The sequence below is a fragment of the Sinohyriopsis cumingii genome, chromosome 5, assembly GCF_028554795.1.
Source record: "Sinohyriopsis cumingii isolate HCF-2022 chromosome 5, ASM2855479v2, whole genome shotgun sequence".
Lineage (NCBI taxonomy): Eukaryota > Metazoa > Mollusca > Bivalvia > Unionida > Unionidae > Sinohyriopsis > Sinohyriopsis cumingii.
The window spans coordinates 80,825,988-80,842,383 of record NC_142965.1 but is presented as its reverse complement, the minus strand read 5'-3'; the positions used below and the strand labels follow the sequence as shown (position 1 = coordinate 80,842,383).

General features: G+C 35.6%; 1 protein-coding gene across 1 annotated transcript; it reads right to left on the bottom strand.

Moving 5' to 3' along the window:
• Positions 1 to 11,220: 11,220 nt before the first annotated feature.
• Positions 11,221 to 12,649, bottom strand: LOC149799594 (E3 ubiquitin-protein ligase TRIM33-like). The gene has a single exon (XM_089958936.1). The coding sequence runs from the start codon at positions 12,349 to 12,351 to the stop codon at positions 11,362 to 11,364; it is 990 nt and encodes a 329-aa protein (XP_089815062.1). The 5' UTR covers positions 12,352 to 12,649; the 3' UTR covers positions 11,221 to 11,361.
• Between the last annotated feature and the right edge of the window lie 3,747 nt (positions 12,650 to 16,396).

The window sequence follows — 16,396 nt, the reverse complement described above, 5'->3', positions numbered from 1 at the left end:
GAACAGGCTTACCTTTCCCCAGTCTTAACGCACCAAGTGTTTGATGAACAGGCTTTCATTTTCTGGGTCTTGACGCACCAACTCCTTGATGAACAGGCTTACGTTTCCTCGGTCTTAACGCACCAACTGTTTGATGAACAGGCTTTCATTTTCTGGGTCTTGACGCACCAACTTCTTGATGAAAAGGTTTACATATTTAGGGTCTTGACGCACCAATTTCTTCATTAAGAAATTTAAATTATACTCTCAGAGACTGTGTATGAATATAGGTATTGCTTTAACGGATCTGTAGTCTAGATTGTCATTATGTGCTAGACCTGTAAATTGTTCAGCCAAGTGGTCGTGGTCACGAACCACGTTTTGTATTATTTGTTACCTCACAGATATCTCTTGAATCAAAAGGCTTTTTATAGTTATCATTGAAGACTACTGGTTGTACATTATTTGATTTGAATTCGTTGTATTTCTTTTTTGAAACTTCATGTACGATATCATATTTTTTTAACACAATTGGATCCTTTGCAAATGATTGAACTGGGTTATTTGTTTAGTGCTTTTATGTACATATAGACTCGTGAAAGAATGTACTTTGTACTTTTCATTGCCCAGGATTGTTGAAATTGTTAAAAAGATCATTTAGAATATTCACATGGATTAATCTTTTTCTTTATAATCTTGACAATAATATCAGGTCAAATCGGACTAAAGAATATATATTTATATGTATGAATTAGCTTGTTTTGACAAAGTAGTAATACCTGTTTCAGTGGTTTTATGCGTTCTTTGTTCGTCATTTAATATGTACGACGATAATGACGGTTCGTCTCTCTCTCTCTCTCTCACACACACACACAATTTCAGTATTTCGTCTTGTTTCACTTCTTTAGTTCATTATCAGAGATTCTACATAACTCTCATTAAGAGATGCAATGCAGTTCTTTGAGATGTAGAGATTCAACAGTCTCAACTAATGTAGACTTTTTAGGATCTTGAATAGTATAATAGTGATCCTACTAGATTTCGTTAGACATCATTGAACATACTGATTATTGATAGTGATCCTACTGGATTTCGTTAGACATCATTGAACGTAAATCCATATCTTCCATCGGTATAGATCCTTGATATTTTAATAGTGAAAATTCACGTTAGAAATCCTTGAACGTTACTATATTTTTCTATGATCAGTAGAAATCTTGTTCAGACTTCCAAGACTTGTCATATGAATACAGAAATCCAATTTGATTCATCGCGAAAATATGCTTGATTTTGTTCTGCTTTTCGAGCACTAGTCAATAATATATTTTTTAATTGTATATGTTCTCGCATTGACCAACTGTTTGCTAATCTACCACATTCGCATGGAACAGTTGTTTACTTTGCCAGCTTAAATTTGTTCCACCATTCTAACTTTTATTTGTTCACCCTCCATCATACACACATCACCTAAATATATGTTACAAATTCGATGGCTTATTCATTCGTACGTATCAGACACACCTGCATATCGACCCACACATTTATTATTATTTAAGTACATAATCACTCCGGATTCCTTCTAGATAATTCACGGTTTATAGAGTTAATTAGAGAGAATTACTGATAAACGCCAAACTTAGCGGAAGGTGCGAACGCGAGATTCTACTGAAGAATGCTTGTTAACATTCAGTGAATTTTTAAATATGAAGAAATTTTAAATCTTACTCTTCGGAAATACGAAACCGGGTCCTCTTGTTACGGCACCCATCGCCTTTATTAAAATTACATTTTGTTTCAAATATTTACCAACATTTTGGAAACTTTAACATGAAATGCAATAAAATAAATAGGAAATGTTTATCAATGTTTTGCAAACTTAAAGATAAAAAACAATAAAATAAATAGGAAATGTTTAAACAGTGCTTATATTGCTCTCATTATGTATATATATATATATATATATATATATATATATATATATATATATATATATATATATATATATACTGACACGTTGTCTTTAACATCTTTAAAATGTTGTATAAGTGTTTTTCTCTTGTCTGTGTTATCTCTGTACACCCTCTCTTTGCTCAGTACTGTGACGTCACCTCCCCTAGTTGAAACAGTTACCAATCTGCTGAGAGAGAGAAAGAGAGAGTCTCATAATTATGAGAATATATCTGTTTTTCTGTATTTAAGAGTGTTAAACATTTTTTTTTAAATGTGTTTTTTTAAATATTTAATGGATAGTTAGTTGAGCTACGTACTTTCGTTTCGAACTGGTCATTAAATCCCGGGTATTTAATTAAAAAGATCTCTTGAATATATCTGTTTCTCTGTGTGCAAGTGTCAAAACCTTAGAAAGCTGTCTGATTATCATAATATTTACTGATAAATTAGCTGAACAATGTATAATTCATCTAAATACTGTTTGAAAGGGTTCAAAATTCTGTAGAGTAGGAATTAAAAGTTATCTAACATGACTACAAGATATTTCCTATCCATAGCTTCCGACAAATGGTTAAGAACGACCTCGTGTGTTCCTCTCCTCCAAACCTGTGGAACTATCACCCAAGATCGTCAATATCCCACAGACCCAATGGTTCAGAATCTTTGGCCCCACACACTGAGTAAACCAGAATTTCCCTCGAACCACCGACACCAATAACCGCAGTATCAGGGTTACATAACCACAAAGCTCGAGGACTCCTCCTAATTCTAAAGATACGACTGAATCGTGTAATATGCGAGACACGTTTAGGTGCGACCACAATATATATATTACGCATGCGTGCACGTTAACTGACTTCGCTAGCCATCACATTTCAGTATGCAAATACGAACTCAAAAGCTTGGTTCAAAACGTTCAGTTATTCTAATAACAATTCTGCCTGACTTGGCTTTAACTTTAAAATTACAGTAAATATTTTCACATTATTTGTAGGAATGTTAGATCTAACATCCAAAAACGATGTCAAGTGGTGGATTGTCAAATGTTAGATAATTAAATATTATGTATAATGGGAGCATCACAGATTCACGTGTTCCTTGTTGTTTTGACTGTATCCTGTAGAAGGCGTCTTTGTGAACCGGTATGGCAGGAGCGTTACGATATTTAACCTTTACTAATGTTATTGTATGTATTTTAAATAAAAATATTCACCCAACTGCTGATAAGCAAATTTTGATGGTTTTGCAATTTTGTTGGTTGCATCTATTAATTTATGTACCGCACGTCTAGACTATCTGATACATGTGTCAGTGTACAACCAGGTTAATAGGTAGCATATATCCGATTTTTGCCTTAGTTTGGTGTTGTAAGGCACATCAACACGTGGAGGTTTTCTAGTGCCCCGGCAAATGAAGTAGAATAGCTTGACCAGAGACAAACCATATTTGGCGCTCTTGGCCCGTCTGACGGTAGGATTCGAACAGGCACTTAAGTCGCGAGTCTTGCCCGTTAACGTACGTTTAGGATAGTTTCCCATATTAATTTAGCATCAAATGTCTTGACCTGGCCAATTAGGAAACAGCAAGTAATAACACTGACCGTTTGAGGTTGGGTGGGGTGGGGTGGCTACTCTCCCTGAACGTGTAGAAAAAAACAGGTTTAGTATCCGAAAACTGGACCAAAGGACCAAATATTTTCAAAAGAAGACTTGCATACAATTCATGCACGGACCATATATTCATATTTTAGTCGATGTATATTGAGCATGGTATATATGACAAAAGGTGAAAATTAAGCAGAGGAAAATACTATGAGGACAAGTAAAGGACAATACGAAAGATCTTATTATAAGGCAATGCTAAGAGACTATTCAATGACCCCTAAAAGGTCGTTATTGAAGTTTCAACGTCTGTCTGTACGTACCTATAATGTATTAGAGGACTTTGTCTTGTCATAAAAGCTGTAGTGTGTAAGAATCTTGCACATACACTTACAACTTCAGAGACAAAAGGCATCAGCAATAAAAAGCTGAATTGTCCAAGTTGTATGGAAACTTTCGAGTCATCGAAAGTATTGGCGTGTTTCTATACGTTTTGTAAGAACTGTAATTGTAGACATGCACGCAGTCTGAGAGTGGAGGGGACACGGTCGGTTTTTGTGGCCGGTGTGTAGATGTCCCACCACAGTACCTACTACCGAGCAGGTTCCAGATGATTGGGACACTGAACTTCACACTAACGCCATCTTTGGATCGTTTTTGGCATCATCTCAGTCTAACAAGGGATGACACTGTCTATTACCAGCCATGTTTAACGCTGAACATACATCATAGTACTTTCAAAAATGATTGAAAAACATGTCAGCAAGCATATTTTTTGATATCCTGACAAATACCAACTCCTCCATAATCAGAATCGGCTTTTCGACAAAATCGTTCATGTCAAACTGCATTGACAAAACTTATAGACCAATGGCTACAAGCAGTAGAATCAAGCGAACTTACTGGCGCAATCTTCATTGATTTAAAAAAAAAAAAAACATTCGATTTGGTTGACCATTTGGTTCTTATTAATATACTTTCAGCCTTCAAGTTTTCTACAAACTTATGTGCCTGATTCACTTCGTATATCACTAACAAACACCAGGTTGTTTGCACGGATAAATATACTTCCGAACCATGTCATATCGTAAGTGGTGTTTCTCAAGGATCTATATTATGGCCTCTTCGTTTTCTACTATTTGGCAATTAATTAGCCTTGTATCCAGCGCACTCTATCACAGATCTTTTCGCTGACGACTCTAGATTGCATTTATCTGGTAAATCTCTAGACTCCATTAACAATAAACTTCAAATCGACCTCAACAATATATCGGTTTGGTGTCATCAAAACAAAATGCATATTAATATTTCTAAAACGAACTGTATGACAATCGGAACAAGGCAGCGTCCATCTACTAACATGGATTTACTTCTAACTCAAAATGGCTTAGACGTATCTATTGTCAAAAATCAAAAACTGCTTTGTACCTGCATTGATCAGCATATTTGCTGGAATGCACATATCGATTACCCATGTGCAATGGTAGTCAAAAGAATAACTCTGGTAACACTGGTTTCCAAATTTCTACCTCCCCAATCGCTTGAACTTTATTTTCGGGTTATATACTACCACTGATAGATTACGGTTGTACCATATGGGGAAACACATCCAATTATAATCTGTCCAGAATCGATACACTCCAGAAAAGGGCAGCCCGAATAACACTGAAACTTCCTGTTATGGCTCCCTCGAATGTTTTGTTTTCACGTCTGCAGTGGCTACCTGTACAAAAACGCATTCTTTATTTTAAAGGAATCATGACATATATGTCTTTATACGGTCCTTCTCCAGAATACATCTCTAACCTAACTGAACTAAGATCGTCAAACACTAAGCGTAATCTCCGATCGACGAATAACAACGATCTCCAGATTCCTTGGTCGAAAACCAATCATTACAAAAGCTCACTTACTATATCATCACCTACTGTATGGAATTCCTTACCACTGAGGATACGAAATTCAAATTCTCTTGCTTCTTATCAACTATCATTAAAGAACTCTGAATAGAAAACGTTATCATTATATTCATAAATGATATGTCCAGATCTTATTCAATACATATATAATACGTACGACTTATGTTCAAATGTATGTACCTGTGTATTGAATATTGTTCATATATGTATGTTTCTCAGTATAGTCACACAAAGTCATTCATGCTAAATATGTATAATGAGTGTGCGACGATACCTGAGTATGTGCATGGTCTTGTATTTTTTTTTTGTTCTTTTTTTTCTTTGTTTCTTTTTTATGGTTTCTTTTTTTCTTTTATTTTTATTTTCTATTAACATAGCCAATTAAAAAAATTGAGGACCACATGGCGGACGGGTCAGTCATGACCAAATGTGATATCCACGTTAAAGAAAGTTTATCACTATTATTATTATTATTATTGTTATTATTATTATTATTATTATTATTATTATATCATTATCCCATATTGTGTCACGTATTCGAAGTATCTCTGTAAAAATTGCTACAGTTGCCACAAGATTGTTAAGGTCATCAAACGTTTTCATCACAATGATCAAAGTATCGCAGCAGGTTCTTAAATATAGAGAGAAACGTGACACAATGGAAACTAAATCAGATGATTGAATTAAAACTTCATCGTTACAGCTCTTGTGAAGGAATCATTAAAACCTTGAATTCAATTTGGGAAAACGTTTAGAAGGGCGTGCAATATTCCCGAAATATCATCCAACTCGTCATTTACAACAGCTGTAAATCTAGAATAGAAAATTCAACGGAAATTAATGGTAAATTTAGTGATATGATTACCATTGAAGATAACGTGGTTTTTTTTAATCTGTGGGTGTTATCTTTCCGGATGATAGGCTTGTCGTTTGCTGATAAGGCAAATTATAAATTAATGTTCCTTGATAAGTATATTCAGTTTATGTCCAGTCTAAAAGACGGATTGTTTTCCTAAGGACGTTTGTCGTGTGAATAAATAATAACACTGTGACGACAAATATAAAAATCGAGTCGCTGGGTAATGCCTGAAACCGCTGAGGAGCACTTGTGTTGGCCATCTGTAATGGATATTAAGGAGAACAAGCTAAACATGTTTAAAAGCTATGATCTTAAAGGCGCTCTAGGAATCACAGTAAACAAGAACGGTATTATTTACTGCTTTCGTTCTTACCCTAAAACTGTAAAACAGGTTACTACGAAAAGGGAGACAACTAGGCGCCTTACTATTTCGCTATGATGGACGTGACGAAGGAAACTCATGCGACACGAAAGTGTTCAAATTAATTTAACATCACATTTTGATTGCTCTATTTCAGAGAATCTGCAAATTACTACTTTATAAAAGAAATAATGTTTGGAGCAAAGCTAGCTTCGTGTTTAAAACGATTAACACGATTAATTGGATAAATATGTGAATCTCACTATACATGTCTTGACCTATTTAAAATTAAATCGAAATCTACACAATTTGTTTCTAAATGGTTAGGTGTGATTTAATATTTACTCTTCAATCATCGTATACACCAATTAGTCAAAGTCTCTCCAACCTTCCAAAACCAAACATAATTCCTCATTATAATAGTGTTTCATTATACCCTGCAAATTAAATTAACTTCTCAATATGATACGCCTTTTCTTTGACGAATCAGGTATAACAATCTGTCTTAGATTTCGCCCAATTTATGGAATACCTGACCTCATGCCTTACACTCTGGTGGGTTAGAACACGACTGAGACTATAATCAACAGAGAAAACGAATATATACGTTAGAGGTTAAAATAATGACCAATTTCAACGATAATACAAATTAGAGTATATTAGGAAATTTAATTCAAAATAACAATTATGAAATTAAGCACATCGACAACTCTGTACAGCTAAATTTGCTAAATGAAAATACACGCTACTCAAACTTGAATAAATTTCGCTTTACAATTTAAAATTGTTGCAACAAATTTAAGCGAAGCTCTGTCATCAGTGTCAACATAATATTGAATGAACAGCAACGTGTAATGAATACACGATACACGCTCTATTTTCAAAGTTTCATAGCTAAATGCCCAGAAAAATCGATTAGCAGAAGCCTTTTATCTTCAAAATAAAATAAGGAGTTTAAAATATTATGCAGATAAAACGAAAACATAAAGAGATGAACACGCGAATTTAACGCTATTATGTTACGGCAATTTGGCCACGGAATATGGCCTGCACTCAGACTTAGCCTGTTGCATAACGACTGCTTCCAGATGGCTTGAGGTCGATGGTTGTCGATCAACCGTTAGACACATCTCCGGCCAATCGGAGGATTTAGCGTTTTTCGTACGATGAGTAAGAAAAAGCAGAATGTCAAAATTTGCAGGAACCAGACAAGCTCTGTCTTAGAGTTTGGAAAAGAGGCGGAACTGGGAGGGTACTGCTCTTTCTTTCTCTCTCTCTCTCATTGCTGGAGAAGTATTAGCACATAGATAGCGTCGGACTAGCTATATAAGAGTCGAGGGACTGATATCTCCCACGCGTGCCACGCCGTTCAAACCAAAACAACCAAGAACAAAAAAGACTAGATGGTATCTGCTGTCTGAAGTGGGTCTCATCGGTTAATATGTCAGTTTCATTTTTTACAATCCAAACTCAGTCCTTGCGATAACCTGGTCCAGGACGTCATTCGAGGAATACAATAAGGTGTATTTCTTCACAATGAAAGTAAACAACGATTTCGCTTATATATCACGAGACAGTGTAAAAACTTTGATCAAGACATGGAAGCATGTACTTATCTGACATGCTAGTGTCGATGTGAACTGGTCTGTCATTTTATATTACCTATGTAACGTAACGAACAAATCGATCAAGTGCATATATATATATATATATATATATATATATATATATATATATATAGAGAGAGAGAGAGAGAGAGAGAGAGAGAGAGAGAGAGAGAGAGAGAGATGTATGAAAGAGTCGAAATATGTAATTATGGAGACTTACTTCCCCCTTACATATTTTTGTATATACTGTTGTGACGAAAAACATAATTTTAACTCGAAAACGATACATAAATATTTTCTACTTTATTTCCAAGTTTTCAAGTTTATTAAAAACTACATATACATGTGAATCAGCGTGTAAAATTAGAAAAATTGCTTTAATTGATTGTGATTAAACTGTTTGCACACTAAACATTCAAGGTTACCTACTCATTTAGGAACAAACCGTCCAGATTTTCATCTAATTTCAAATAGGGCACGTCCTTTATCGTGACATTTCCATATGTATCCATTCAATAGTGTTAATATCACAATAGCCAAAACATCCCAACAAAGAATGCCTTTAACTTTCCTAATTACTAAAATCGATGGCATCATTCAATTAGCTTGCGATACTCATAATAAGATTAGAATAACATTCTCCTTAAATGGATTACTTTCTTAATGTCTTTACATATTTAAGCGTGATGTCTTGTTCGTGAAATGGCTAGATGAAGCTAGCTCTTCTTCAAAACTTATTTCTTTCAAAAAATAATTTGGAGAGCGTATGTCATATTAATTTGAAAACTTTCAAGAAGTCTGAGTTTCCTTCAAACACAAGAATCACATCGTTCCTGTCAATCAAGCATATACCAAGAGGATTGTGAAGTCCATCATCGCCAGATAGTAAAACACCGAGTTGTCTCCCTTCTGGAGTAAGCGGCCGTCCATTAATTATGTCAACAATTTTCAGGCAATTTTTTACCACCACCACCCCACCCCACCCTTGTCAACAACTGTCAAACTTTCAGTGACCCCCCTAATAAAATTTTACCCCCCCCCAAACTAACAATATTTTATACGGCTGGCTTTTATGCTAAAAATAGAATTATGGAAATTACAAGGTCTACAAATAAATTTTAATACATTCTTTTTTAAAACTTGTTTAACAGATTTCAAATTGACTATAACACTTTGAATTCATGAAAAAATCGAGAGTTTATATTCTATGTTCCTCAACTGTTATAATGGGCATAGTGGCTGATTCATTAATTTCTTGTGGAACCGATACACCCGACAAGGCAACATCATCTTCATCTAACCATTCTGCACTTAACATCTCTCCATGAGCAATAATTGCCATCAGCTCTCTCTGTCTTTTTGGCAGCCACTCGTATTGGCCGAATTCTTTGCGGTTGGGGAGCATGTCATAATTGCCTAGGCCCAAGATCGCGTTGTCGGTGCTGTTGAACATGCTTCTTCAACATGACTTGTGAAGCAACATAGAGGTGACAGATTTTGCAGATCCGTTCAAGGAGCGACAACTGAATGGAAGGACAATATAGATCATATGGAAGAATTTTGAATGCCTTTGCCGATCGAGGTAGCATGTTATCAACTTTCAAAGACTGATTGAAGAAAAGAGAAGGAAATCTGTGCAGGTCGCTCTCAGACGCATCTGGTGCTTTAAGGCCTGTCTACAATCTACAATCTACATTGAATAAAAACAAAATATGATGATGCAAGACTATGACTTCTTTGGCAAGAGCTCAACCGGTTTAGGATTAAACTGGTGGGCTGTTGACGGGCGAGCGAGTGTGTGTCATACCAACGCACCGACTAATTTCCTATTTTTTGATATTTATTAAATTTATTGTAAAAAATAACATTGGTGACGTCAATTTATCTTGAACTCCTCCCTCCCCCATGTCAACAATTGTCAAACTTCTTCAAACCCCTCCCCCCCCCCATTCTGTTGACATAATTAATGGACGACCCCTAACCTGTATTAGTCTTAGATTCAGAACCACAGCAATAGATAATACTATTCTTGTCTACAATGATCCCTTTCGCAATTTGAATAAAATAAAGTAATTTGCAGGGTCTCTTAGAAAGAGTCATCAGAATATAATCTTACATTAATTTAAACATTTTCACGTCGTTTGACCTTCCTTCAAATACAACAATCACGTCATTCCTGTCATTCAAACATAAACCAAGAGGATTCTGTAGTCCATCATCACGAGATAGTAATACACCGAGTTGTCTCCCTTCTGGAGTCACCTGTATTATAGTCTTAGATTTAGAACCACAGCAATAGATAATACCATTCTTGTCTACAGTGATCCCTGACGCGCCCTTAAGATCATTGCTTTGAAATTTACTCAGTTTGTTCCCCTTCATATCCATGGTTACAATTACATTATTTTGTAGTGTAATAAATGTTCTGTCCATCCTGACTGACACAGTGCATATTGAGCCCACTACTCAAATGGTTATATGACTCAATCTTACTGATGACTTTGTTTGAAGTATCATATGTAAGCAAAGAATCTCCATGAATGTCTACAAGAATGTTCTGTTGGTAGGAAGCTATACCAAAGCATGAGATGCCAACAGGAATGTTCCTCAGTGGTGTCAGTGTATTGCCCGCAAACACGAGGTTTATATTTGCCCACAAAGTTACAGCCACAGTATTATCGTCCAAACGACAAACGTGCTTAGGAACACTATTCATCTTTAGACTGGATTTACACCAAAAGCTCTTATCCAGCATCTTTAATTTTCCATTTCCCAAATCAGACAATACAAGTCTATCATCAGGAAGGAAAACACCCGAATATATCCAACATTGTGTATGATCACCAGGAATCTTAGCGCTAAAATGTACCATTGAACTGGGTTGAATTTTAAGTTGTAGTTTTTTGGTAGTTGAAAATGACAAGTCAGATGACATTTTTGAAATTTTGCGAGCTCTTCTGAACATTTTACCAAGGGAATTCAATCTTTTACTGATTCCTTCACAAGTGATGTCACGATGAAATTCTAATTCAACCACTTCTGATTTAGTTTTCATTGTGTCACATTTCTCCCTGTACTTATGGACCTACTGTGATACTTTGGTCATTGTGATGAAAACTTTTGTCTCATCATCTGATTTCGCACCGTTTATCAACATTAGTTCGGATGTTTCTATGGCAGCTATTGCGCTATTACATTCTATGATTTCATCCGATATTGTCACCGTTTCTTGCTTACACATCTGATCCAGCTCTGCAAGAGCTGCTGTCTCCAGCCTATCCAAAAGTTGTTTTATCATGACGGACCAATCCTTAATTGCCTTGGTTATTTCATTTCTTTGCTGCTCAATAGATTCTAAATTAAGCGACCTATTTTCGCGAAATGTGATAAACAGCTTTTTAAGTCCATCTAAATTGTCTGATAATTTTTTTAAATCCAGGCTCTCTTTGGTATTTGTAGATGACTCTTTTATAGTTAGCAATTCATCGCATTTTCTGTGATCTTTAATAGCACAATCACTGCAGCAAAGTTCTTTGTGATCTGAACACAAATATTTGTACTGTTCACAATGTATAGAACAACGATACATGTCTTCCTGAATTGAATTTATATCCTGCTGTAAAGACATTGATTGAACAGTGATTATATGATCCTTGCTGACCTTGAAAATCTTGTGATAACTGTAACAATTGTTGCAGAGATACTCCGAACACGTGACACAATATGCCACAGAGCTATGCTGCTTGGTCAGCGTCAAACATGGTTGGCAATAAACTGGGTCGTCCTTGCTGGACGGAGATGTCACCAGAAATGACACAATGATGGCGTTGGTAGGAAGTTTCGCTGCCCAGTCATCTGGTGTCTGCTGCTTAGTAGGTGCTGGGGTGTGACTTCTACACACGGGACACAAAATCGTATCTTGCCGTGCCACCTCCGTTCGCAGACTGCTTACATGTCTACATATACACTTCTCACAAAATGTGTGGAAACACGTCAGTACTTTCGGTGACTCGAACGTTTCCAAACAAATCGGACAATTCAGCTGTTTATAACTAGACTCCTTTGTCTCTGCCATTGTACAGTGTACATGTAGGTTTATTACCTCATACAGAACTTGTCTGACGGTACAAAATCCACTAATCAGTTATAAGTATGTAGAGATAGAAGTTGAAGAGTCAACAACTTCATTGTCGCGGCGTTGAATATCTGCTTAGCATTTACCTTATAATGTAGATCATTAGCAGTCCCTTGACGTGTATTCACAACTTCTCCTCTACCTACTTTTCCGTTTTGTCATATACACCATACTCAATATATATTGACTAAAGTATGAATCTTTCGTCCGCACATAAATTGTTTATAAGTCTTCTATCTTGATAGGCTACGGTAATAGTTAAAATGAATCACACATTGCTTGTACAAAGTATAATCACGTGGTGCAAAGTCGATATCGTATAACATTTATGTGACGCAATCGGTATAATGTTTTATACTGCATACTGAACACAAGCAACATTTTAAATTCGAACGTGACAGTAACAATATTTTAGAGAATACATTTTATATATGTCTTTACGCAGAGGGCGACAAATAGCAAAATAAAAAAAGAAACTTTACTTAATGGCATTGAATGGCTGGACGTTCAATTTAGTCATCAAGTTGTTGACATATGTCGAAATACATAAGGGATTATTTTGTATCAATAAAGACACAAAAAGTCAGTTTGTAGAAAGAAATGTGCAAATTTGAATTGTTCCTAAATGTTCAATATCCTAATACAATATGTTAGGTTTCTTTTGAAAGTACTAGGTCCTTTTGTCCAGTTTTCTGACATTAGGTATGGTGTTTCTACTCATGTTCGGGAAGAGTAAGTCCCTTGACCTCCAACCGCTAATGTGATGATTTATTAATTACTATTTGGGCACGGTCAGGACATTCGATGCTAAACTTGAAGAGGAAACGCTCATGAATATATGTGACCCGCGGTAGCTCAGTGGCCAGCAGCAGAACATGACTGGCGACCGAAAGAGTGTGAGTTCCAATCCTACCGTCGTTTGTCCCTGCGCAAGCTACCTTACTTTATAATCTCCCCGTGTATGCGGTGCGGTACAACACCAAACCAAGGCAAACATCGTACGTGAGTGCATCTTGCCCAGGTTGTACTCTGGCATGTTTATCAGATAGTGTGATATGCAGTATTGGAATTACTGAATGCAATCTACAAACTGCAAAAAAAAAAATTCTTATACAGCAGATGGACAAACATCTTTTATTTGTATTCAAATTATATACTTAAATTCTTCCATAAATAAAAAGAAAACAGATAAACGTTAATATTGAGAAGTCTATTTAAAATAATGTTTATATTTGATGATAAATGTATAGCATCAAAATACCAGACTGTCTACGTTAGACTAGGTTATACTCACCTTCCATATGGTTAACAACAAAGCGTCACATGCTACAGTCTAGCTAGGTCAACATGGGGTACATGTATCAGGGATGCTCTCACCATGCTCATTAATTAATGACCAAGCTATGTCGGATATGCCACTTGTCATCGCTTTTAGAGTCTAGATGTAATATTCCTACATACAATGTGAAAGAAATTTACTGTAATTGAAAATAAAAGCCAATACCGACAGAAAACTCATTACAAGACTAAAAACGTTTCGAAACAAGCCTTAGAGTTCGTATCAGCATGCTGAAAATGTGTGCATAAAAAAATACTACAAACAGTGCTATCACCATTCATATTATTACCTTTATTTCTAATACTATAATACTAATAATAATAATAATAATGATAATAATAATAATCATTGTATGAATTTGACAAAAAGGACGACAAAAACAGGTCATGTTACTGATACTACTAATATTACTACTTCTATTAGAAGTCGATGAGAATTGAATATATATATATATATATATATATATATATATATATATATATATATATATATATATATATATATATATATCAAAGCATCATTGTATCTGTGTGTTTGAAATCAATTGGTTTCAAATACAGATTTTAAAAAAGCCCACAGAATATCCTTTTCTCTCTTCGTGTATACTTTGACTTTCAAGTGTACTCAGTCCTCGGGAATTTCGACAATTTGCCTGAACAACTTACACAATGATTCCTATCGCTAATAATAAAACAAATCATTATTTTCCCCTCCTTCTCCAACAACTACTACTAATTGTGTGGTATCTAATTTTCTAAACAGTTTAACACTACAAACACAAGTACTTTTTGTAGAAATAAATGATTAAGAAGGACAAACGACAAATTTAAAAATAAAAATGAGAAAAAATGACAATATTGAGTAAGTGAGTTGTGGTGTGGAACGCTGTCATACTAGCACGATCCGCGGAGCTCACTAATTTAGCCCAAAGCAGGTTTGGAAAGAACCATCTGACTTTTACAAGGTACTGGATGGTGTCATCGACATGGCTGTTGATTAGAATATGTTTATCTCACTTTGTATATAAGCAGTCTACATTTTTGTAAATAATGTACTCAAAAAGGTAGAATTGTAGGCTAATGTTAAAAGTGTTGATCTCTAATATTAATCCACAACCCAAACGTAAATGGAACACCATGAAGGCACTGGAGATTTTCCATCAAACAATGAAGCTTTTATCTTGTTAGTATTGGGGTGGGGGCAACTGGAGGGGGTGTTGTTGTTTGCTTTTTCAGTAGGAAGAAATATTTTATATACTAGAGTCTTGAATTGAGATTTTGCGGAAAATGGCTGCTAGACAGATATATTCCAAAATACAAACTTTGCTGCGATTTATTCACCGACACATGGTCTAAGGATGGCGGAGTTGTCTCCCTAAATATGCATTTTCACTCCCGGTGGTCCCAGCGACAGTTTGAGAGCCAGCCTAGCATAGCTGCTCTGACGCGATACAAAGCAGCAATTATATTTATATAATCAAAAATACTCTATTGAAAACAGTGAAAAGGAATGATTTTGTTACCTTTTGTAACCTTTTTCTCTCTATGGAGAACCGGGTGGCCGAGTGGCGAATGGTCTGAAGCGATCGCCTGTCCCGATCATTTCCATTTCACCCCTCTGTCCGCAAGGGTTTGAGTCTCGGGCCCGTCCAATGTTGGTATGCGAGACAGCTTGCCAATAGCTTCCTGTGGGTCGGTGGGTCTCTCTCAGACAGATAGTAGATAATGAACAACGAACATATAGAATAATACAAGACAGACATTTCGATAAATAAAAAAAAAGGCTAATAGTTATGATGCAGATACTGCATTCATTCTAGTTACTGTTAGATAGGCAGACAGATGGATCGGTACTATGAGCAGGCGATATTTTAATTTGTATGTGTACATAGTCGTCGTATGGTGAAATGTATTATTATGTATTGGTGGCATTTTTACAGTGCAAACCTTTAAAGAGTTTATCATTGATATCTCTGATCTGTGAGGTACAAAACATAGCATAAATGGCGATTATATATAGACTGTATAAGGCTATGCTGTTTGTGAGGGGACAATAAAAATATAAATCGTAACCTCCCTCGTTCTCATCATCGTCGTCATCATCATCATCATCATCATCATCGAATTGAACTAAATCTTGTACATGAAGCTATGACCTTTAAAATAAATTTTTATATCAAAATGATCATAACATCCAAAAACATTCATTATATATTCAAATCGCCCCAAAACAGATAGATATATAAATAGATAGACCCCATTTATTTTGGGTTGGAAATTACAGTGAGCTTTTGTAAGATATATTTCTGTCAAAATAATAAAGTTCTATTCATTTATAAAAAATAATTCCAGGCAATTATGTCAGGAAACGACTAAAGACCTTTTAGACATCAGTAGAGTCAGTACGTTGTACAGTTCAGAGATTATTGTATAGGTCTAACAAATTGAATTTCATGACCTTATAATGGTTCAGTTACACTTGCTACTCCACGCCTGGTTATCCATATTTTACTCATTCAAACTTGGGCAATTTCATGACCTTATAATGGTTCAGTTACACTTGCTACTCCACGCCTGGTTATCCATATTTTACTCATTCAAACTTGAGCAGTTCGTGAGCAGGAGCTCACAAGGCTCCACGACTTCT

Bases quoted from the DNA above. Each gene is read 5' to 3' on its own strand.
- LOC149799594 (XM_089958936.1), bottom strand. From the start codon at position 12,351: ATGGCAGAGACAAAGGAGTCTAGTTATAAACAGCTGAATTGTCCGATT.